Source organism: Glycine max, chromosome 1 (genome assembly GCF_000004515.6).
Source record: "Glycine max cultivar Williams 82 chromosome 1, Glycine_max_v4.0, whole genome shotgun sequence".
In the NCBI taxonomy this organism is placed as follows: domain Eukaryota; kingdom Viridiplantae; phylum Streptophyta; class Magnoliopsida; order Fabales; family Fabaceae; genus Glycine; species Glycine max.
The window spans coordinates 417,152-431,204 of NC_016088.4; the positions used below are offsets into that span (position 1 = coordinate 417,152).

Consider the following 14,053-nt stretch of genomic DNA (forward strand, 5'->3'; position numbering starts at 1 on the left):
TGTTTCTATTTTTTCAAATTTGTAATTTTAGGTCTTGTTTGGGATAATTTTCTGCTTCTAATTTTGAAATTATTAAAAACTAAATTCACAGTTATTTTTTTAAAGTTTAAATAAATTAGTCCTTTACTAGATATATTATCTGAAACGGAAACTATAAACAAAATAATGATTGATGAAATTAAGCAAATGGCAAAACTACCCCCTTCGAACAACATCACTACTGCATCCACTTGCGTCTTCGCTGGGCACTGATCCCATAGACGATGCTGACCCCAAGAAGCTACCATTGCTCACTAATAAACTGTATTACAAAATGAGAATTTCCATTTCTATTATGAGATTTAGGTATTCCTTCCTACAACAATATACAATGATCTCATTAAGATTTAAATTTATGAGTTCATATATATATATATATATGAGGCCGAGCCTTGGTGCAGTGGTAAAATTGTGCCTTGGTGACTTGTTGGTCATGGATTCGAATCTGGAAACAGCTTCTTTGCATATGCAAGGGTAAGGCCTATGGGCAATGAGGTACGAACTTTTAAAGAGGGCGAGCCCTGGTGCAGCGGTAAAGTTGTGCCTTGGTGACTTGTTGGTCATGGGTTCGAATCCGGAAACAGCCTCTTTGCATCTGCAAGGGTAAGGCTGCGTACAATATTCCTCCCCCATACCTTCGCATAGCGAAGAGCCTCTGGACAATGGGATACAAAGTTTATATATATATATATATATATATATATATATATATATATATATATATATATATATATATTCATCTTCATCATTAGACCGACTTTAGTAGATTATTCAACTTTAATGTTACGAATACAGTTTGATACACATTACAAATGTACTCACTAATTTCGTTTAAGCCTTTATTTAGTATTAATAAAAATAGAAGAAAAAGAAAAGGAAAGAAAAGAAGAGAAAGATGAGGTCTTCCTTCGTTTGGTTCTTTAGTTAGAAAGGAATAAGAGAATAACATTTTAAATTAAAAGGACAAAAATATCTTTAATGTAGCATACATCATTCGTCATGCATCCATCTAAATAAGTAAAAAAAAAAAAAAAAAACTAAATATAAGGAAGGGAGGAGTGCAATGGAATGGAATGGGTTGTTGGTAACAATAACAATATCTGAGGGATGGTTTGGTAATTTTGGTATGTCTTGCAACCAAACATAATAACAAAGCAACCAACATAAGAAGAGAAGAGACAGGGGAGGAGGCACTTGAAGGTCAACCATCGACCACCCTTTCCTTTTAATTCTTCCCACAAACATGTCACGCGCCGCTGCTTCATTCGGAATTCTCCTCTGTCTGTTCCTTGCCGCCGCCGCCGTCGTCAACTGCTCCGATCAGGCAAACTGCAGCACCACATGCATTGCGGAGCAGTGCGACAGTAAGATATTCTATTAATTAATTTAATTAATTTTCTTATCAACAAATATTAATTGATAATTTATTAGTTTTTGTTAGAAAAAGGGATGAAACCTGCGACTTTTTCATCTTTCTTAATCATTCAGCCAACCTTATATCTTTGAATTAATTTAATTAGTTGAGTTGATGGTAAGGTAGCAAAGATTGATTGAATTAATATGTGTTTTTGATTAAAATTAAATCAGCTGTTGGAATCAAATATGGCAAGTATTGCGGGGTGGGGTACTGGGGTTGTGCTGGCGAGAAACCATGCGATGATCTTGATGCTTGCTGCATGGCCCATGACGACTGCGTTGACAAATTCGGTATTTTTCCCAAACCCATTTTACACATCAAATTTATTTGTATTTCCTCATTGTTTGGTTTATGTTATTGAATTCTCTAGTGCTTGTGTTTATGTCTTTTGATGAGTCTAAATTTCTTTTATTCTTTGGTTCATCTTGTGTTGAATTGAATCAATTTATGTAAATTGTTCCAATGGCCGGGAAACCAATTGTCGGTGTGTAATGGGGATACTTGAAAGAGCTTGTTGGGTATCCCACACGAAAAAAAAAAAAAAAAACCCTCATATTCTTTTTACTTTTAGATGGAATATATGGCTCGCTGATTTAAATTTGTTGTAGTTGTTATTGAAGTTGCAAGCATCGGTCCCTTTATTTCCTTAATTGACCAAAAAGTGATGATACATATACAACCATATTTTGTATACACTTAACAAGTACTTTTTCATTTCTCTCTATCTCTATTACTTATAAAACTTACACTTTTTTCACTTTATCTTTCTCTTACTAGGTATACCATCACTTGTTTACTAAATCTGTACTCAACTATTTGTTTTCATAAAAAGTCATGCATTTTAATTATTTTTTGTAGTGTTTCAATTTCCATTGTGTTTTGCTAAAAGGGATCAAAGGGAATGTCTTCCTTTTACATTATTGAGGATTAAGGTGGTATTTAAATAAGTTTTTCCACAAACATTTATAAAAAAATAACAAGAAAAATCAATCAAATTTCTCCCACAAACTAAAATTAATTTATGCGTAAGTTAAAACTAATTTTTTTTGAATAAGTTATATGATTTTAGCTTTTTCAAAAAAACTAATTTTAAAATTGGTTTCCCATTGGAACAATTATCTAGAGACATGCCCTTTGATTTAAAAAAAATACAAAATCAAAAGTTAGAGTGAGCAACATTTTAATTTTAAGGATCAAAACAGAGATTAATTACTCAAGAAATATACACGTACTGTGGAAGCTGAAAGTTTAATTATTATGTCAGAAAATCTATGAATGAAAAGGCCATCCATTACTAGTAAGGCAGTAAATGTGTTATGTGGAAACGCCCATCCGGTCAAAATTATCAATTTCTACATATTTTCTTTTGAGAAAAAATGTTATATACTAAGTTTTATATAATTATTTAATTATAATACATTATATATGATAAGTTTATTAACTTAATAATAATTTATAATTAAATAATATTATGAAATTATTTAATATTATTAGTGCATATGCATTAAATTCTTTTCTATTAGCTTGTTTTGTTTCTCTTGAGAAGATTGCTTAAGAGTTAGACTAACCAAATTTGGATTTACGTACATGCAGGAATGACTCATGTGAAATGTCATAAGAAATTAAAGAATTGCCTAACCAGGGAACTGAAATCTGGTAAGGTTGGATTTTCCAAGGAGTGTCCCTACAGCAGAGCTGCACCTACGATGATAAGAGGCATGGACTTGGCCATCTTGCTAAGCCAATTGGGTGACTCCGTTCCTCATTAACAAACTGAAATTAAACCCTCTTGATATGTAATCTTTACTTACTCCTTCCCCATCAACAAACTTCTCTTGATTCATTCATTTGGGAAATTAAGTTGATCTTATATATGATCCTGTGTTGGACTTGCATGGTTAATTAAACCATTGTTATTGATTTTCTATGTTCTTAACTTATTTAATTTATGATATCACAAAAGAACTCAATATCTAGTTTCTTTTGCACAACCATCTAATCATTATCATCATTATTAGAAGAAATGACAAGATCGTTTCTTACAAAAGTGAAATTCATAGAACGATAAAAATTATAAGACTGTTATTGGTGTTATACTTTTGGTTTCATTAATGTGGAGGATTGGAGGGGATAGGTGAATGAGAAAGGAGTGAATGAAGCTTTATAACTTTCCTAACATGTAACTTAACGCAATTTTTATGATTAACATATATTACATATATATACCGTTAAGGTTAAACCAGCATTAATTCACATTTAGTCACTTATGAGTCTCTTACCATATTCCAACGGTTCACATGTGGAAAACTAGTGTATTATTCATGCAAGGATGTGACATTCATATTTCAGAGTCTCTAATCTCTAGTTAGTGGTTCTGTTTTTAATTGGAGAGACGGTGACTTGCAATGATGATTCAAAGAATTTGTAACACTATTTTGCTGTGTGAAGGAAGACAAGGGCAACCTTGCCCTAGGTTATATCAATATCATCCAACTATTCTGATAAGCAACTTGTGGGTTTGGTTGTGTTAAATTAGTGACAGAGAAACGATTTATTTATATTTGACTTAATTGCATCTTTTTTACCCTCAACAAATTAAATTAGTATATTTTATTTTTAATATAAACAAAATTATGAATTTTACTCCTGATTATTTATCTATTAATAAGCATACAAGTTTGAAGTAAAATTTGTTAAAAATATTTAAAATTAAGAATAAATTAGCTCAAAAATAAAAAATTGGATAAAAAAAATAAAAAATTGAGGATAAAAAGTGAAATTATATTAAGAGTAAAATAAAATTTACAAATTCTTTAAAAGTTAAGAATAAAATGCGTTAAATTCAATTTTTAAATATAAAATTCACAAAAAAAAATTAAAAAGTTGAAAATAGAAAGTGCAATTAAGCATTTATATTTTTTTAAAAATTTCTTAATATATTTCATAAAGTTAAATTATTTAACATCTTAAAAATATGAAAAATAAACTTTCAATATTTACCCGTAAAAAAATATAAAAGGATTTAAAATGAATAAAGAGAAAATTTCAAGCGAGGTCCACTACAATTTCCGTGCGCCTTCCCTTATGGAATTATTCCTTGGATGGCGTAGAAGCTAGAGAAAAGGTTTCTTCGTCTCGTATTCGTTTGTCAGGTTTCGACGAAAGTTCAATTCCAATAACAATTTCTACTCGTTTTTCCCTCTTTCTTCGCCTGCAAGATCCTTTTCTCTTCTTCTTCTTCTTCGGTTAATTAATTAATTAATTTGATTTTCTATTCAGCACGAAACCAAGCCTCATCATAGCTATTCTTTCTTTGATAAACAAATAAAACGAATCGTTAGTTCTTCAGTTCGTGTGTTTGCGCAAAACATGTTGCATAGAAGCTTCAAGCCCGCAAAGTGGTTCGTTTTCGATCCATCAATTTCGATTTCAATTTCTATGGCTTTGATTGAAGCCAGTGAGAGTGATACAGAAGGTTTTGTTGAATCGAATTAGTTTTTGTTTTGTTTGATGCAGCAAAACGACATTGAAGCTCGCCGTTTCACGCATAAAGCTTTTGAAGAACAAGAGAGAAGCCCAAATAAAGCAACTCAAGAGAGAGTTGGCTCAATTGCTTGAGTCTGGTCAGGACCGAACTGCTAGAATCCGGGTAACGCATAACATCAATAACACCTTTTGTTTTTCCATCGATTTTATGTTAGATGTCACAAATCACAATTGAGATTCTGATTTTGGTCTGTTTGGTGTTCAGGTTGAACATGTTGTCAGAGAAGAGAAAACGATGGCAGCTTATGATCTTGTTGAGATATACTGTGAACTTATCGCCGCACGCTTGCCCATGATCGAATCACAAAAGTACTTGAACCATTACTTTCTTTTTTAGCACATTTTACTTTGTTTGCTTTTTTCATTTCATTCAGCTCAACAGTCTCTATTGTTTACAAATGTGTTTGCTATTTTAGGGAGAGGGAACATAAACTTTTCTTTTTCACCTATTGTTAGGGTTTTTCAGCCAAACGTACGATCACTTTAGGAGAAACTATTTCTTTTATACTTTTACAGAGAATATGCTAATTGTGTAGTATAGCTGAGGTGGTTCAAGTTAAAGTGTTAAACTTTGGCTTTTGATCATATATATAGCAAAGGAAAAAGACCCTTGGGGTAAAATAACATCTCACTATTTCTGTCCTGGTAAAATATGATTTCTTATGAAAACTATAGCCTTTATATCTAGATATACTTTTACTCCATTACACAAGGTAGTATGGAAGAATATTAAATGGTGAATTTGGTACAGATACAGTAGCAAAGCCCTGGATCAAGAATCATCCTCAACTGATTATGTAACATGCTAGTGCCTCCTTGTTAGCTTCATTCCCGATGATTTTAGGAATGACTTATGGAATTTGTGGTTTGTTGTTAAAATAATGTTTGAATTCGTATTCTATATCATTCATTCATGTAAATGTTTGCAATGCCAACATATAATGTCTTTATGTCTTTTGCTTTGACATCAATTGTGCGTGTCTAAAGGGATTACCACATGTGGCTTTCTAAATCAGAAAATATTGTTCATACGGTTTACAATGTCACCTAGTGGGATAAGGTGTTGTTGTTGTTATTCATACAGTTTATAAGTTTGTTCATTGTGATTGTACCTTCTCATTGCATTGATTTCATTATCATTTCTTCTTTTTAAACTTTTTCAGAAACTGCCCCATTGACTTGAAGGAAGCAGTTTCAAGTGTAATATTTGCATCTCCGAGATGTTCAGACCTACCAGAGCTCATGGATGTGAAGAAGCAAATCACATCTAAGTATGGAAAAGAATTTGTCTCAGCAGCTATTGAATTACGCCCTGACTGTGGTGTAAATCGCATGGCAAGTTTCTCTACCTGCTTGTAGTTGGATAGGATCATGTTAAAGCTTGTTTCTAATTCAATCTTTGTCTTTTCAGTTGGTTGAGAAATTGTCTGCCAAAGCGCCTGATGGTCCAACCAAGATAAAAATACTGGCCGCAATTGCCGAGGAGCATAATATCAAATGGGAACCCAAGTCACTTGGAGAAAATGATGTAAAGTCTTCTCAAGACTTTTTGGTAGGCCTTACTAGTTGTGGTTTTTCTTTGGTTTATTTTGATGCAAAATGTTTGTTGGATTATATTTGTTTGACATTATATGTATATGTGAAGGTTGGGCCAAGTACTTCTGAAAAGGTTGCTTATGCTGAACCTTCTCAAATTCATGTTCCACCTGCTCATGATGAAAAGGGTCCTTCCAATTTACATGCTCCCTCACAAGTTAAACCAGTGCATCATTCATCTACAAATTCATATGAGCAGACTGCAAGTGGTGCTGCTAGAAAGGATCAATCAACAACATCAGGCGTGTCCAATTCAGAAGTCGGATCTTCAGGTATTTTTGCGAAGATGGTGCTTACTGCTTACACCTGAATTTATGGGTTCCTGTTGTGTTGATTACCTGAATATTTGGGATTCTTTCTTACAGGAACTGGAAGTCAAGAAACGAAATTTCAAGATTCATACTCTGGAAACAATAGTTCTTTTCCTATGAATAGGCAGAATTGGAGCATGGAATTCAAGGATGCGGCCTCTGCTGCGGAGGCAGCTGCAGAATCTGCCGAACGTGCTAGCATGGCTGCAAGGGCAGCTGCAGAACTTTCAAACCGTGAAAATATGACAAGGCAGTATTCAAGTGGATCACATAGTTCTTCTAGAAGCGGGTTGAGAGATGAAAGATCCCAAGAATACACTTTTCATGATGACAAAAATCTTTCTACAAGTCCTGTTGATGCTAGCTTCCATAGAAGCAGTTCTGGGATGCACAATGAACAAATTACTGCTACAGAACAAGATAATCTGGTAGGACCGCCCAATGAATATTACAGGAATAGTCATGAGAATGTGGTGAGACATGCCCAGTCAGCTTCATTGATGCCTGGCAGTGTTTTCAATGATGATAAACCATTTACCGATGGTTCTCAAATGGCTGATATATATCAGCATAATAACTCATTTGGGCAAAAGAGTAGTGACTTACCCGAAATGAGTATAAAAACACAAGCAGGCAGAAGTGAAGAAGATTTTGTGACTGACCTATATGATGACAGTGATTTGAATGCTGAAAACAATTATCACTTTGGAGATGCAAGGACAAATAGACAATCTAGTAAAGTTTCCTCTTCTCATTTCATTACTCCAACTGATGATCACAATGATAATTTGGACTTGGATGACTGGAATACGAGGAACAAAGCTGTGGAAGACCCTTTTGTTACTGATGAAGTAAACACTCAGAGAAACAATATGGAAACAAGTTCTTATAATGATACTACTGTTGTATTTGATGATTCTGGATCAGAGGATGATGATCATAAGTTTGATGTTGATAAAAAGTACAATGGTGAGGGATCTAGTTTGTTTGTCTCATCCCCTGCTAGCAAATCACAAGTTGATCCATTTGAAAATACAAATTCTTTGGCCTATGGACAAAACATTGATGAGAAAGTGACAAGTTCTGGTACACAGTCACATTTTTCTGTGGTTTCTGAAAGATTGACATCTGCAGTTTCTTCTGAAAAAGAAGACTTGCCATCTGTCACTTTTGATGATTCAGATGACCCAGGTTCAGATAGTGACATGAATTTTGTCAACAAGTCTAAGGTTTCTGGGCTCTCTGATTATGGAAAGTTTTTCCTTGATCCGATTGCAAGCCATGGGGTTCCAGGGTCCTCATCAAGAAATGAGAAAAATGTGGGCACTGACAGAAAGTCTTGGTTGTCACCTTTGTCAGTTGATTCAGATACTGTGGAAGAGCATTTTGAGAGAAGGGTAGACACCACTACTGTGTCAGAAAAGAATTTGGGTTATGATGACTTGCCAGCCAGTCAGCCACCTACAAAGGAAAGAAGCTCTATATTGGGTTTGGATCTCGAGGCAAACAATGATACTGAAACTCTGGAGGAATATCATAAAGAGAGTGGCAAGGAATTAAGCTATGGTACCTTGAAGGGCGGTCTTCGCAATAAAGGCTTCAAGCGACCACCTTATATTAAGAATACACTGGATGATGTTTCATCTTCATTGGGGGACACTTCAGTCCAGAATGAAGGATCTTTGCCTACAGCAAGGACTTCAATTGGTTCTGATGCTCGTGTTCAGGACAAGTACACGAGGGAAGTGAGCAGAGGAAACAGGAATGTGGGCCTGGGAGCGCACAAAATACCTTCTGATTCTGATAGTTACCGTGTGGTTGCAAATTCACAAGAGACTCTTGCTAGTACTAATGAACCTCGCATTCAAAAAGAGCAGAGGGAAGTAAAAAAGAAATCAAGCTCAAGGGCCTCTGTTACATACTTCGGTTCTGATAATAGTGATTCTGAAGATGAACTTACTAAACAAAATTCACCTAGTCTTGCCCGTCCTATTAGTGGAATATCTCGAAGGACATCAGCTTCTTCTAAAGCTGCTACAGGTTTAAGCTCAAGAGATGCTCCTTTATCCAAGGCTTCTGTGACTTCTGCTGCAACACTTGGATGGAAATCTTCAAGGACTTCATATGAGAGTAATAATCAAAATGCTTCAACCATAATGAAGAGCTCTGAAAATGGGACAGGATCTAAGCCTGGATCAGCCAAAAACAAAGCATCCGAGCCAATTTCAGAACCTAATAGATCCTTGGATGGGGAAATTTCGAAATCATCTGCAAGGGTGCAACCTTTCAGTTCTCCTAAAACAGTGATACAAGATAATGAAGAGGCCCAAGAGGTTGATGGAGATACTTCCTCTAAGCAGAAGGTTGGGCACGTTCATCCAAAGTTACCCGACTATGATTCTTTTGCTGCCCACTTCCTGTCTCTTAAGAAGGGTCGTCAATAAATTTCACTTGCTTCCACCTAGCAACATAGCTACTCGTACATAGTCTTTGATGGTTTATCTTTCTTCTGCAGCCTCCTGTATTATGTTACATATAGATGCGTGATTTCAGATTCGAAGCATTTGAGGAATAAGGATGGGACTTATGTTTTTTTCTTTTTTTTGTAAACTGAGTCAGGGTGTATAGGTTTTACTATCTCATTTTTGGTACATCTCTATTTGAGGACTATTGCACATAGTTGAATGTTTCACTGTAAATATTCACCGAATGCAGTGTATGTTCATTCCACTCAGCTGATTAATGTTACATTCTTTCATACACTCCTGCTCAGTAACTTCATATTCATTTCGTACACTAAATTAGTTTTATGCTAGTAGGATTGTTTCTTTGGGGAGCCATGCCAGAAGTTCAACCCACATGATAGTCATATTCATGTCGTGATTTTACAACCCAAGAGCTACTAGTGCAAGTAGAGATTACATGTCTATGCAACAACCCAAATTTGACCAAGTGCGGTGTAAAGTGGCATGTCATGTTATAAACATGACGTGTGTTTAGGTTTTTTTTTTTTTTTCCCCAGTATCGTGAGAAAGCTTTGAAAGAAGAGATTATGTCTTAAAGATGTTTCTAACATGCATCTAAACTAATGTAGTTAAAACTGAGTAAGGATAAATATTTTAATATGAGGGATAATCATTCAGAAAAGCTGGTCGGACTTATCATTAGTAAAAAATTCTACGTAATTTACATAAAAGAATACAATAAATGTAGAGCTTTTGACTTTTTGTTTTGCTTTTAAGAAATAATAAAGTATTACTAGTAAGTAATAATTTTAAAGTTAATAAATTAAATTGGTCAATTTAACTTGACTTTCACTAATACAAGGAGTCCGGCCTTGATTAATTTTAAGACGGAAGTATAATAAAATAAGTGTCTAATTCTAGCTAGTTTGGTCAGATCTCATTATTCTGATTTTTTTTTTGTTACAAACGAGAAAAGAAATTTATTCTGAATATTTGACGCAGGGTTAAGAACAGGTTTAAAATCTGGATTACGATTGCCGTTTTTAAAGGATAAGTTCATACTGTTTCTCATGTGATTTCTTATTAAGCATTTTTTGTTACGGTGCAAAATATTATATTGTAATTCTCGTAAATGACACATACCTCGTAAATAGACACATACCTCGTAAATAACAGTTTCCTGATTAAAAAGACAAAACATGTTAGGATAAAAATTTTAAATTTTTATATTATCCAATAATAAAAAAAACCATTGTTAATATAATTTTAAAATAATTATTATAAAATCAATAAATTAATCATATTTCTTCCTTTCCGTTATAATTATTGTATAAGAAAAAAAATTATTCTAAAATAATTATTATTTTAATTTTTCAATATAAAATTAATTAAATTTTTTCATTTATAATTCTTATAATATTAATAGTTAACATAAAATCTATAAATAAATTAATGATAATATAAAATTAATTTTACAAAATTATTAATCTCTTTTATTTATTTATTACTTTTTCTTAATTTATATAAAATAACCTAAGATAATTATTATTTAAAAAATACATAATAATTTATAATTAAATAATTATACATATTCTATTTAGTCAATAAACTAATTTGGTGAACTGTGTCACGCACGAACGTATTTATATGAATTTACAATTATATATAAATTCTGAAGTATGAAAGACCTCAGTAGTCAGTGGAGGCAAGTGGACACATATCTTTGTCCCAACAATTATTTTTGTTTCAGTTTGATAATATACAATATAAATGTGAAACTATTCTATGTAGTATAATAAATTTGTTGAATTATATAATAATTATTTAAAAATCATGGTTATTGTAATTTTTAATTAGTTGATGGTGACAGTCAACATATATCTAATGGCTTGCTTGTTGTGAAAGTGGTTTTATGACTTATAAGCCGCCTCGTTTGACAGCTAAAAGAATAGTAGTAGTATTTGACCAAAGCTCTCTCATTCATTACTACATAAGAGCGGTGAAATAGAGCCATGCAATGCAGTGCTGTGAATTAAGCTTCAATCACATACTTCTTCTCCTAGATCTAGAACTTGTTGTGAACTGAACAACATATATATTCTAAGCTCTTTGAACTTATCCTTCACTGATCAGATTCAGGTATATCTCTCTTCCAACCCAGCAATTCTTTTTCAGGTCCATACAAAAAATACAAGTCATCCATCCTTACCAAAAATGATTTCTGATTTTATATTTTAAAGTCTCTTTCTTTCAATATTTTGTTAACAAAGAAAGCAAAATTACCATAACACAACTATTATTTTTCAATAGTGGTGGAAAAAACGCAGTGCAGTAGCATATGTGCTTTCTTGACAAGAACAGAACTTGTAGGGTAGAATTAATGAACATGACTTTCTAACATGTCATGTAGGATCTTTTGTCTCTTACCCTTTGAAGGACCCTGCCCCTTATAGTGTTGTTGATTTCAGAGAAATGGAAAACATCAAAGATCCATCAATTTACCGCAATCCAGTCATATTGCAGAGCGAGGACTTAACCAAGGTCTGCATACTAACTCATCTTGGAATTTTTCATTATATATGTTCATTCCTTCATGGTGTGTTTTTTTTATCCTTGTGAGAATCGAAAACAGGCGTTTACAACAATTCACGTATCTTATTTAACCAACTGAGCTAGACCACCTTAACTACTTTCTGGTGTCTTCACACACACATATCTTGATTAATGAAAAGAAAACAAATTCATCACTTGTGAATTGATGTGGCAGTATATTCTGGAAACTGCTGTTTACCCTAGAGAACCTGCGCCTCTAAAAGAGCTGAGGGAAGCCACTAATAATCACCCTTGGTAATTGTTCTGTTCTGTCTATTGTGAATTTGATTAGAGACTGAAACAAAACTAGAAACTAGAAAGGCTCCAACTTGTTTTTTCATATTCATTCAGGGGCTTCATTGCTACTTTACCTGAAGCGGGTCAGCTAATGACCTTACTTTTGAAGCTGTTGAATCCCAAAAAGACCATTGAAGTGGGAGTGTTTACTGGTTATTCCCTTCTCCTCACCGCACTCAACATTCCTCATGATGGAAAGGTTTGGATTCTTAAATATCCAACATGTCTTATTTAATAGTAATAGGCTAATTGCCTACTGAAAGTTAATTTGCTGTTGCAGATTACAGCCATAGATATTAACAGGAAAACTTATGAGGTTGGTTTACCAGTCATCAAAAAGGCTGGAGTTGAGCACAAGATTGATTTCATAGAGTCTCCAGCTCTACCAATTTTGGATAAGCTACTTGAAGATGTAAGCATTTTTTTTTTTGTATGTTGGAAATCCCATATTATATTAGCCAAAATTATTGTATATAAGTAGGGATAGTTCTGGCTTTTATAAGTTAGCTTTTGAAGTTGGAGTTAGCAAAAACCAAAATTTTAAAATAATATCATAACTTATTCTAATTGTTAGATATTGGGTATCAAACTGTTATCAAATCACCCACGTGTTCATTCATTTAAATTTCACGTTCAATATGTCTAGTTTCTATGTGACTAATGTTATAAGTCAAAATAATGCATATAAATAAGAGTTAACCGGTAAAATAGCTTGTGAGATTTTTTTATCAACAAATATTAGTTGTTAGCTTTTGTTAGTGTAAAAATTACAATCTGAGACCTCTCCCTTCATTACTAGACCAAATTTATATCTCCAAAAACTTTTGAGATTAAATTAAGCTCCAAGTTAAAATTCTAAAGACTATGTGAGTGCTATTCTTTTTTCTAAAAACTTATCTGAATATTTGGGTGCAGCCTGCAAATGAAGGATCTTTTGACTTTGCCTTCATTGATGCTGACAAGGAGAACTATGTGAACTACCATGAGAGGCTTATAAAGCTGGTCAAGATTGGGGGGTTGCTTGTGTATGACAACACACTGTGGGGTGGACGTGTTTGCTGGCCTGAAGACAAAGTTCCACCACACGCTAGATCAGGGAGGGACGCTGCAATTGAATTTAACAAAACAATCACAAACGATTCTCGTGTTGAATTTGCTCTTACTTCCGTAGGGGATGGGCTCAATATTTGTAGGCGCGTTGCTTGACTTTTGTGTTAATGCTCTGCTATCGTATAATTTGTATTTCTAGTAGCCACCTGAATAAACATTGCATTTTGTGTTCCTAATAAACTTTTGGTTTCATGTTACATTACTACAAGTTAGTTTTATTTAACGCTTCAATGGAAATGGAGAAAATTAAAACCTTGGACCTTGCGTTTCAAAACTTTTATCTAAAAACTATATTTTGTTTTTTTTACTTCAAAATATTTTTGGTAACTTTTAGTTCTTTATTAATTTTTTTCATTATTTTTAATCCGTTTAAAAAAAATTGTCTATTTTTATTTTCTCATTTATTTGTATTGCTTAAAAATAGTCTCAAATATAAAATAAATTAAGACTAAAATTGACAAAAAAAATTAATTTTAAACAATAAAAATAAAAATAAACAATGGATTAAAAATAAGTAAAAATATTTAGAAAGACTAAAAAGACTTACACAGAATTAACAAAGGATCAAAAGTTGTATAAAAAAAATTTAGACTAAAAATTAAAAAGGACTAAAAATTTAACTAATAATTTTTTATCATGATATTAATATGAATAATTCACACCAAAAATAATAATTAATC

At 33.0% G+C, this 14,053-nt stretch overlaps 3 protein-coding genes across 4 annotated transcripts; all 3 read left to right on the forward strand.

Annotated features, from left to right (window-relative positions):
• The first annotated feature begins 1,109 nt into the window (after positions 1-1,109).
• On the forward strand, positions 1,110-3,424 carry LOC100527431 (phospholipase A2). The gene is made up of 3 exons (NM_001249057.2): positions 1,110-1,403; positions 1,627-1,746; positions 3,050-3,424. Exons 1-3 carry the CDS (start codon positions 1,283-1,285, stop codon positions 3,223-3,225), a joined length of 417 nt encoding a protein of 138 aa, NP_001235986.2. The 5' UTR covers positions 1,110-1,282; the 3' UTR covers positions 3,226-3,424.
• Positions 3,425-4,524: 1,100 nt separating this feature from the next.
• Positions 4,525-9,669, forward strand: LOC100791547 (uncharacterized). Its single transcript, XM_014763931.3, has 7 exons — positions 4,525-4,857; positions 4,973-5,105; positions 5,208-5,311; positions 6,166-6,337; positions 6,414-6,554; positions 6,648-6,870; positions 6,964-9,669. The coding sequence occupies exons 1-7, from the start codon at positions 4,826-4,828 to the stop codon at positions 9,351-9,353; spliced, it is 3,195 nt and encodes a 1,064-aa protein (XP_014619417.1). The 5' UTR covers positions 4,525-4,825; the 3' UTR covers positions 9,354-9,669.
• Positions 9,670-11,283: 1,614 nt separating this feature from the next.
• On the forward strand, positions 11,284-13,570 carry LOC100800911 (probable caffeoyl-CoA O-methyltransferase At4g26220). Of its 2 annotated transcripts, none has more exons than XM_003517890.5 (6): positions 11,284-11,513; positions 11,843-11,915; positions 12,142-12,221; positions 12,318-12,462; positions 12,544-12,675; positions 13,179-13,570. In XM_003517890.5, the coding sequence occupies exons 2-6, from the start codon at positions 11,847-11,849 to the stop codon at positions 13,467-13,469; spliced, it is 717 nt and encodes a 238-aa protein (XP_003517938.1). In that variant the 5' UTR covers positions 11,284-11,513; positions 11,843-11,846; the 3' UTR covers positions 13,470-13,570. The 2 variants fall into 2 exon arrangements, with proteins under 2 accessions (XP_003517938.1, XP_003517937.1); XM_003517889.3 differs by having other exon boundaries at positions 11,287-11,513; positions 11,785-11,915.
• The last annotated feature ends 483 nt before the right edge of the window (positions 13,571-14,053 follow it).

Bases quoted from the DNA above. Each gene is read 5' to 3' on its own strand.
- LOC100527431 (NM_001249057.2), top strand. From the start codon at position 1,283: ATGTCACGCGCCGCTGCTTCATTCGGAATTCTCCTCTGTCTGTTCCTT. The intron at 1,404-1,626 runs GTAAGATATTCT...AAATTAAATCAG, and splicing joins CATTGCGGAGCAGTGCGACA to CTGTTGGAATCAAATATGGC. The intron at 1,747-3,049 runs GTATTTTTCCCA...ACGTACATGCAG, and splicing joins CGACTGCGTTGACAAATTCG to GAATGACTCATGTGAAATGT.
- LOC100791547 (XM_014763931.3), top strand. From the start codon at position 4,826: ATGTTGCATAGAAGCTTCAAGCCCGCAAAGTG. The intron at 6,555-6,647 runs GTAGGCCTTACT...GTATATGTGAAG, and splicing joins AGTCTTCTCAAGACTTTTTG to GTTGGGCCAAGTACTTCTGA. The intron at 6,871-6,963 runs GTATTTTTGCGA...TCTTTCTTACAG, and splicing joins TTCAGAAGTCGGATCTTCAG to GAACTGGAAGTCAAGAAACG.
- LOC100800911 (XM_003517890.5), top strand. From the start codon at position 11,847: ATGGAAAACATCAAAGATCCATCAATTTACCGCAATCCAGTCATATTG. The intron at 11,916-12,141 runs GTCTGCATACTA...TTGATGTGGCAG, and splicing joins AGAGCGAGGACTTAACCAAG to TATATTCTGGAAACTGCTGT. The intron at 12,676-13,178 runs GTAAGCATTTTT...ATTTGGGTGCAG, and splicing joins TGGATAAGCTACTTGAAGAT to CCTGCAAATGAAGGATCTTT.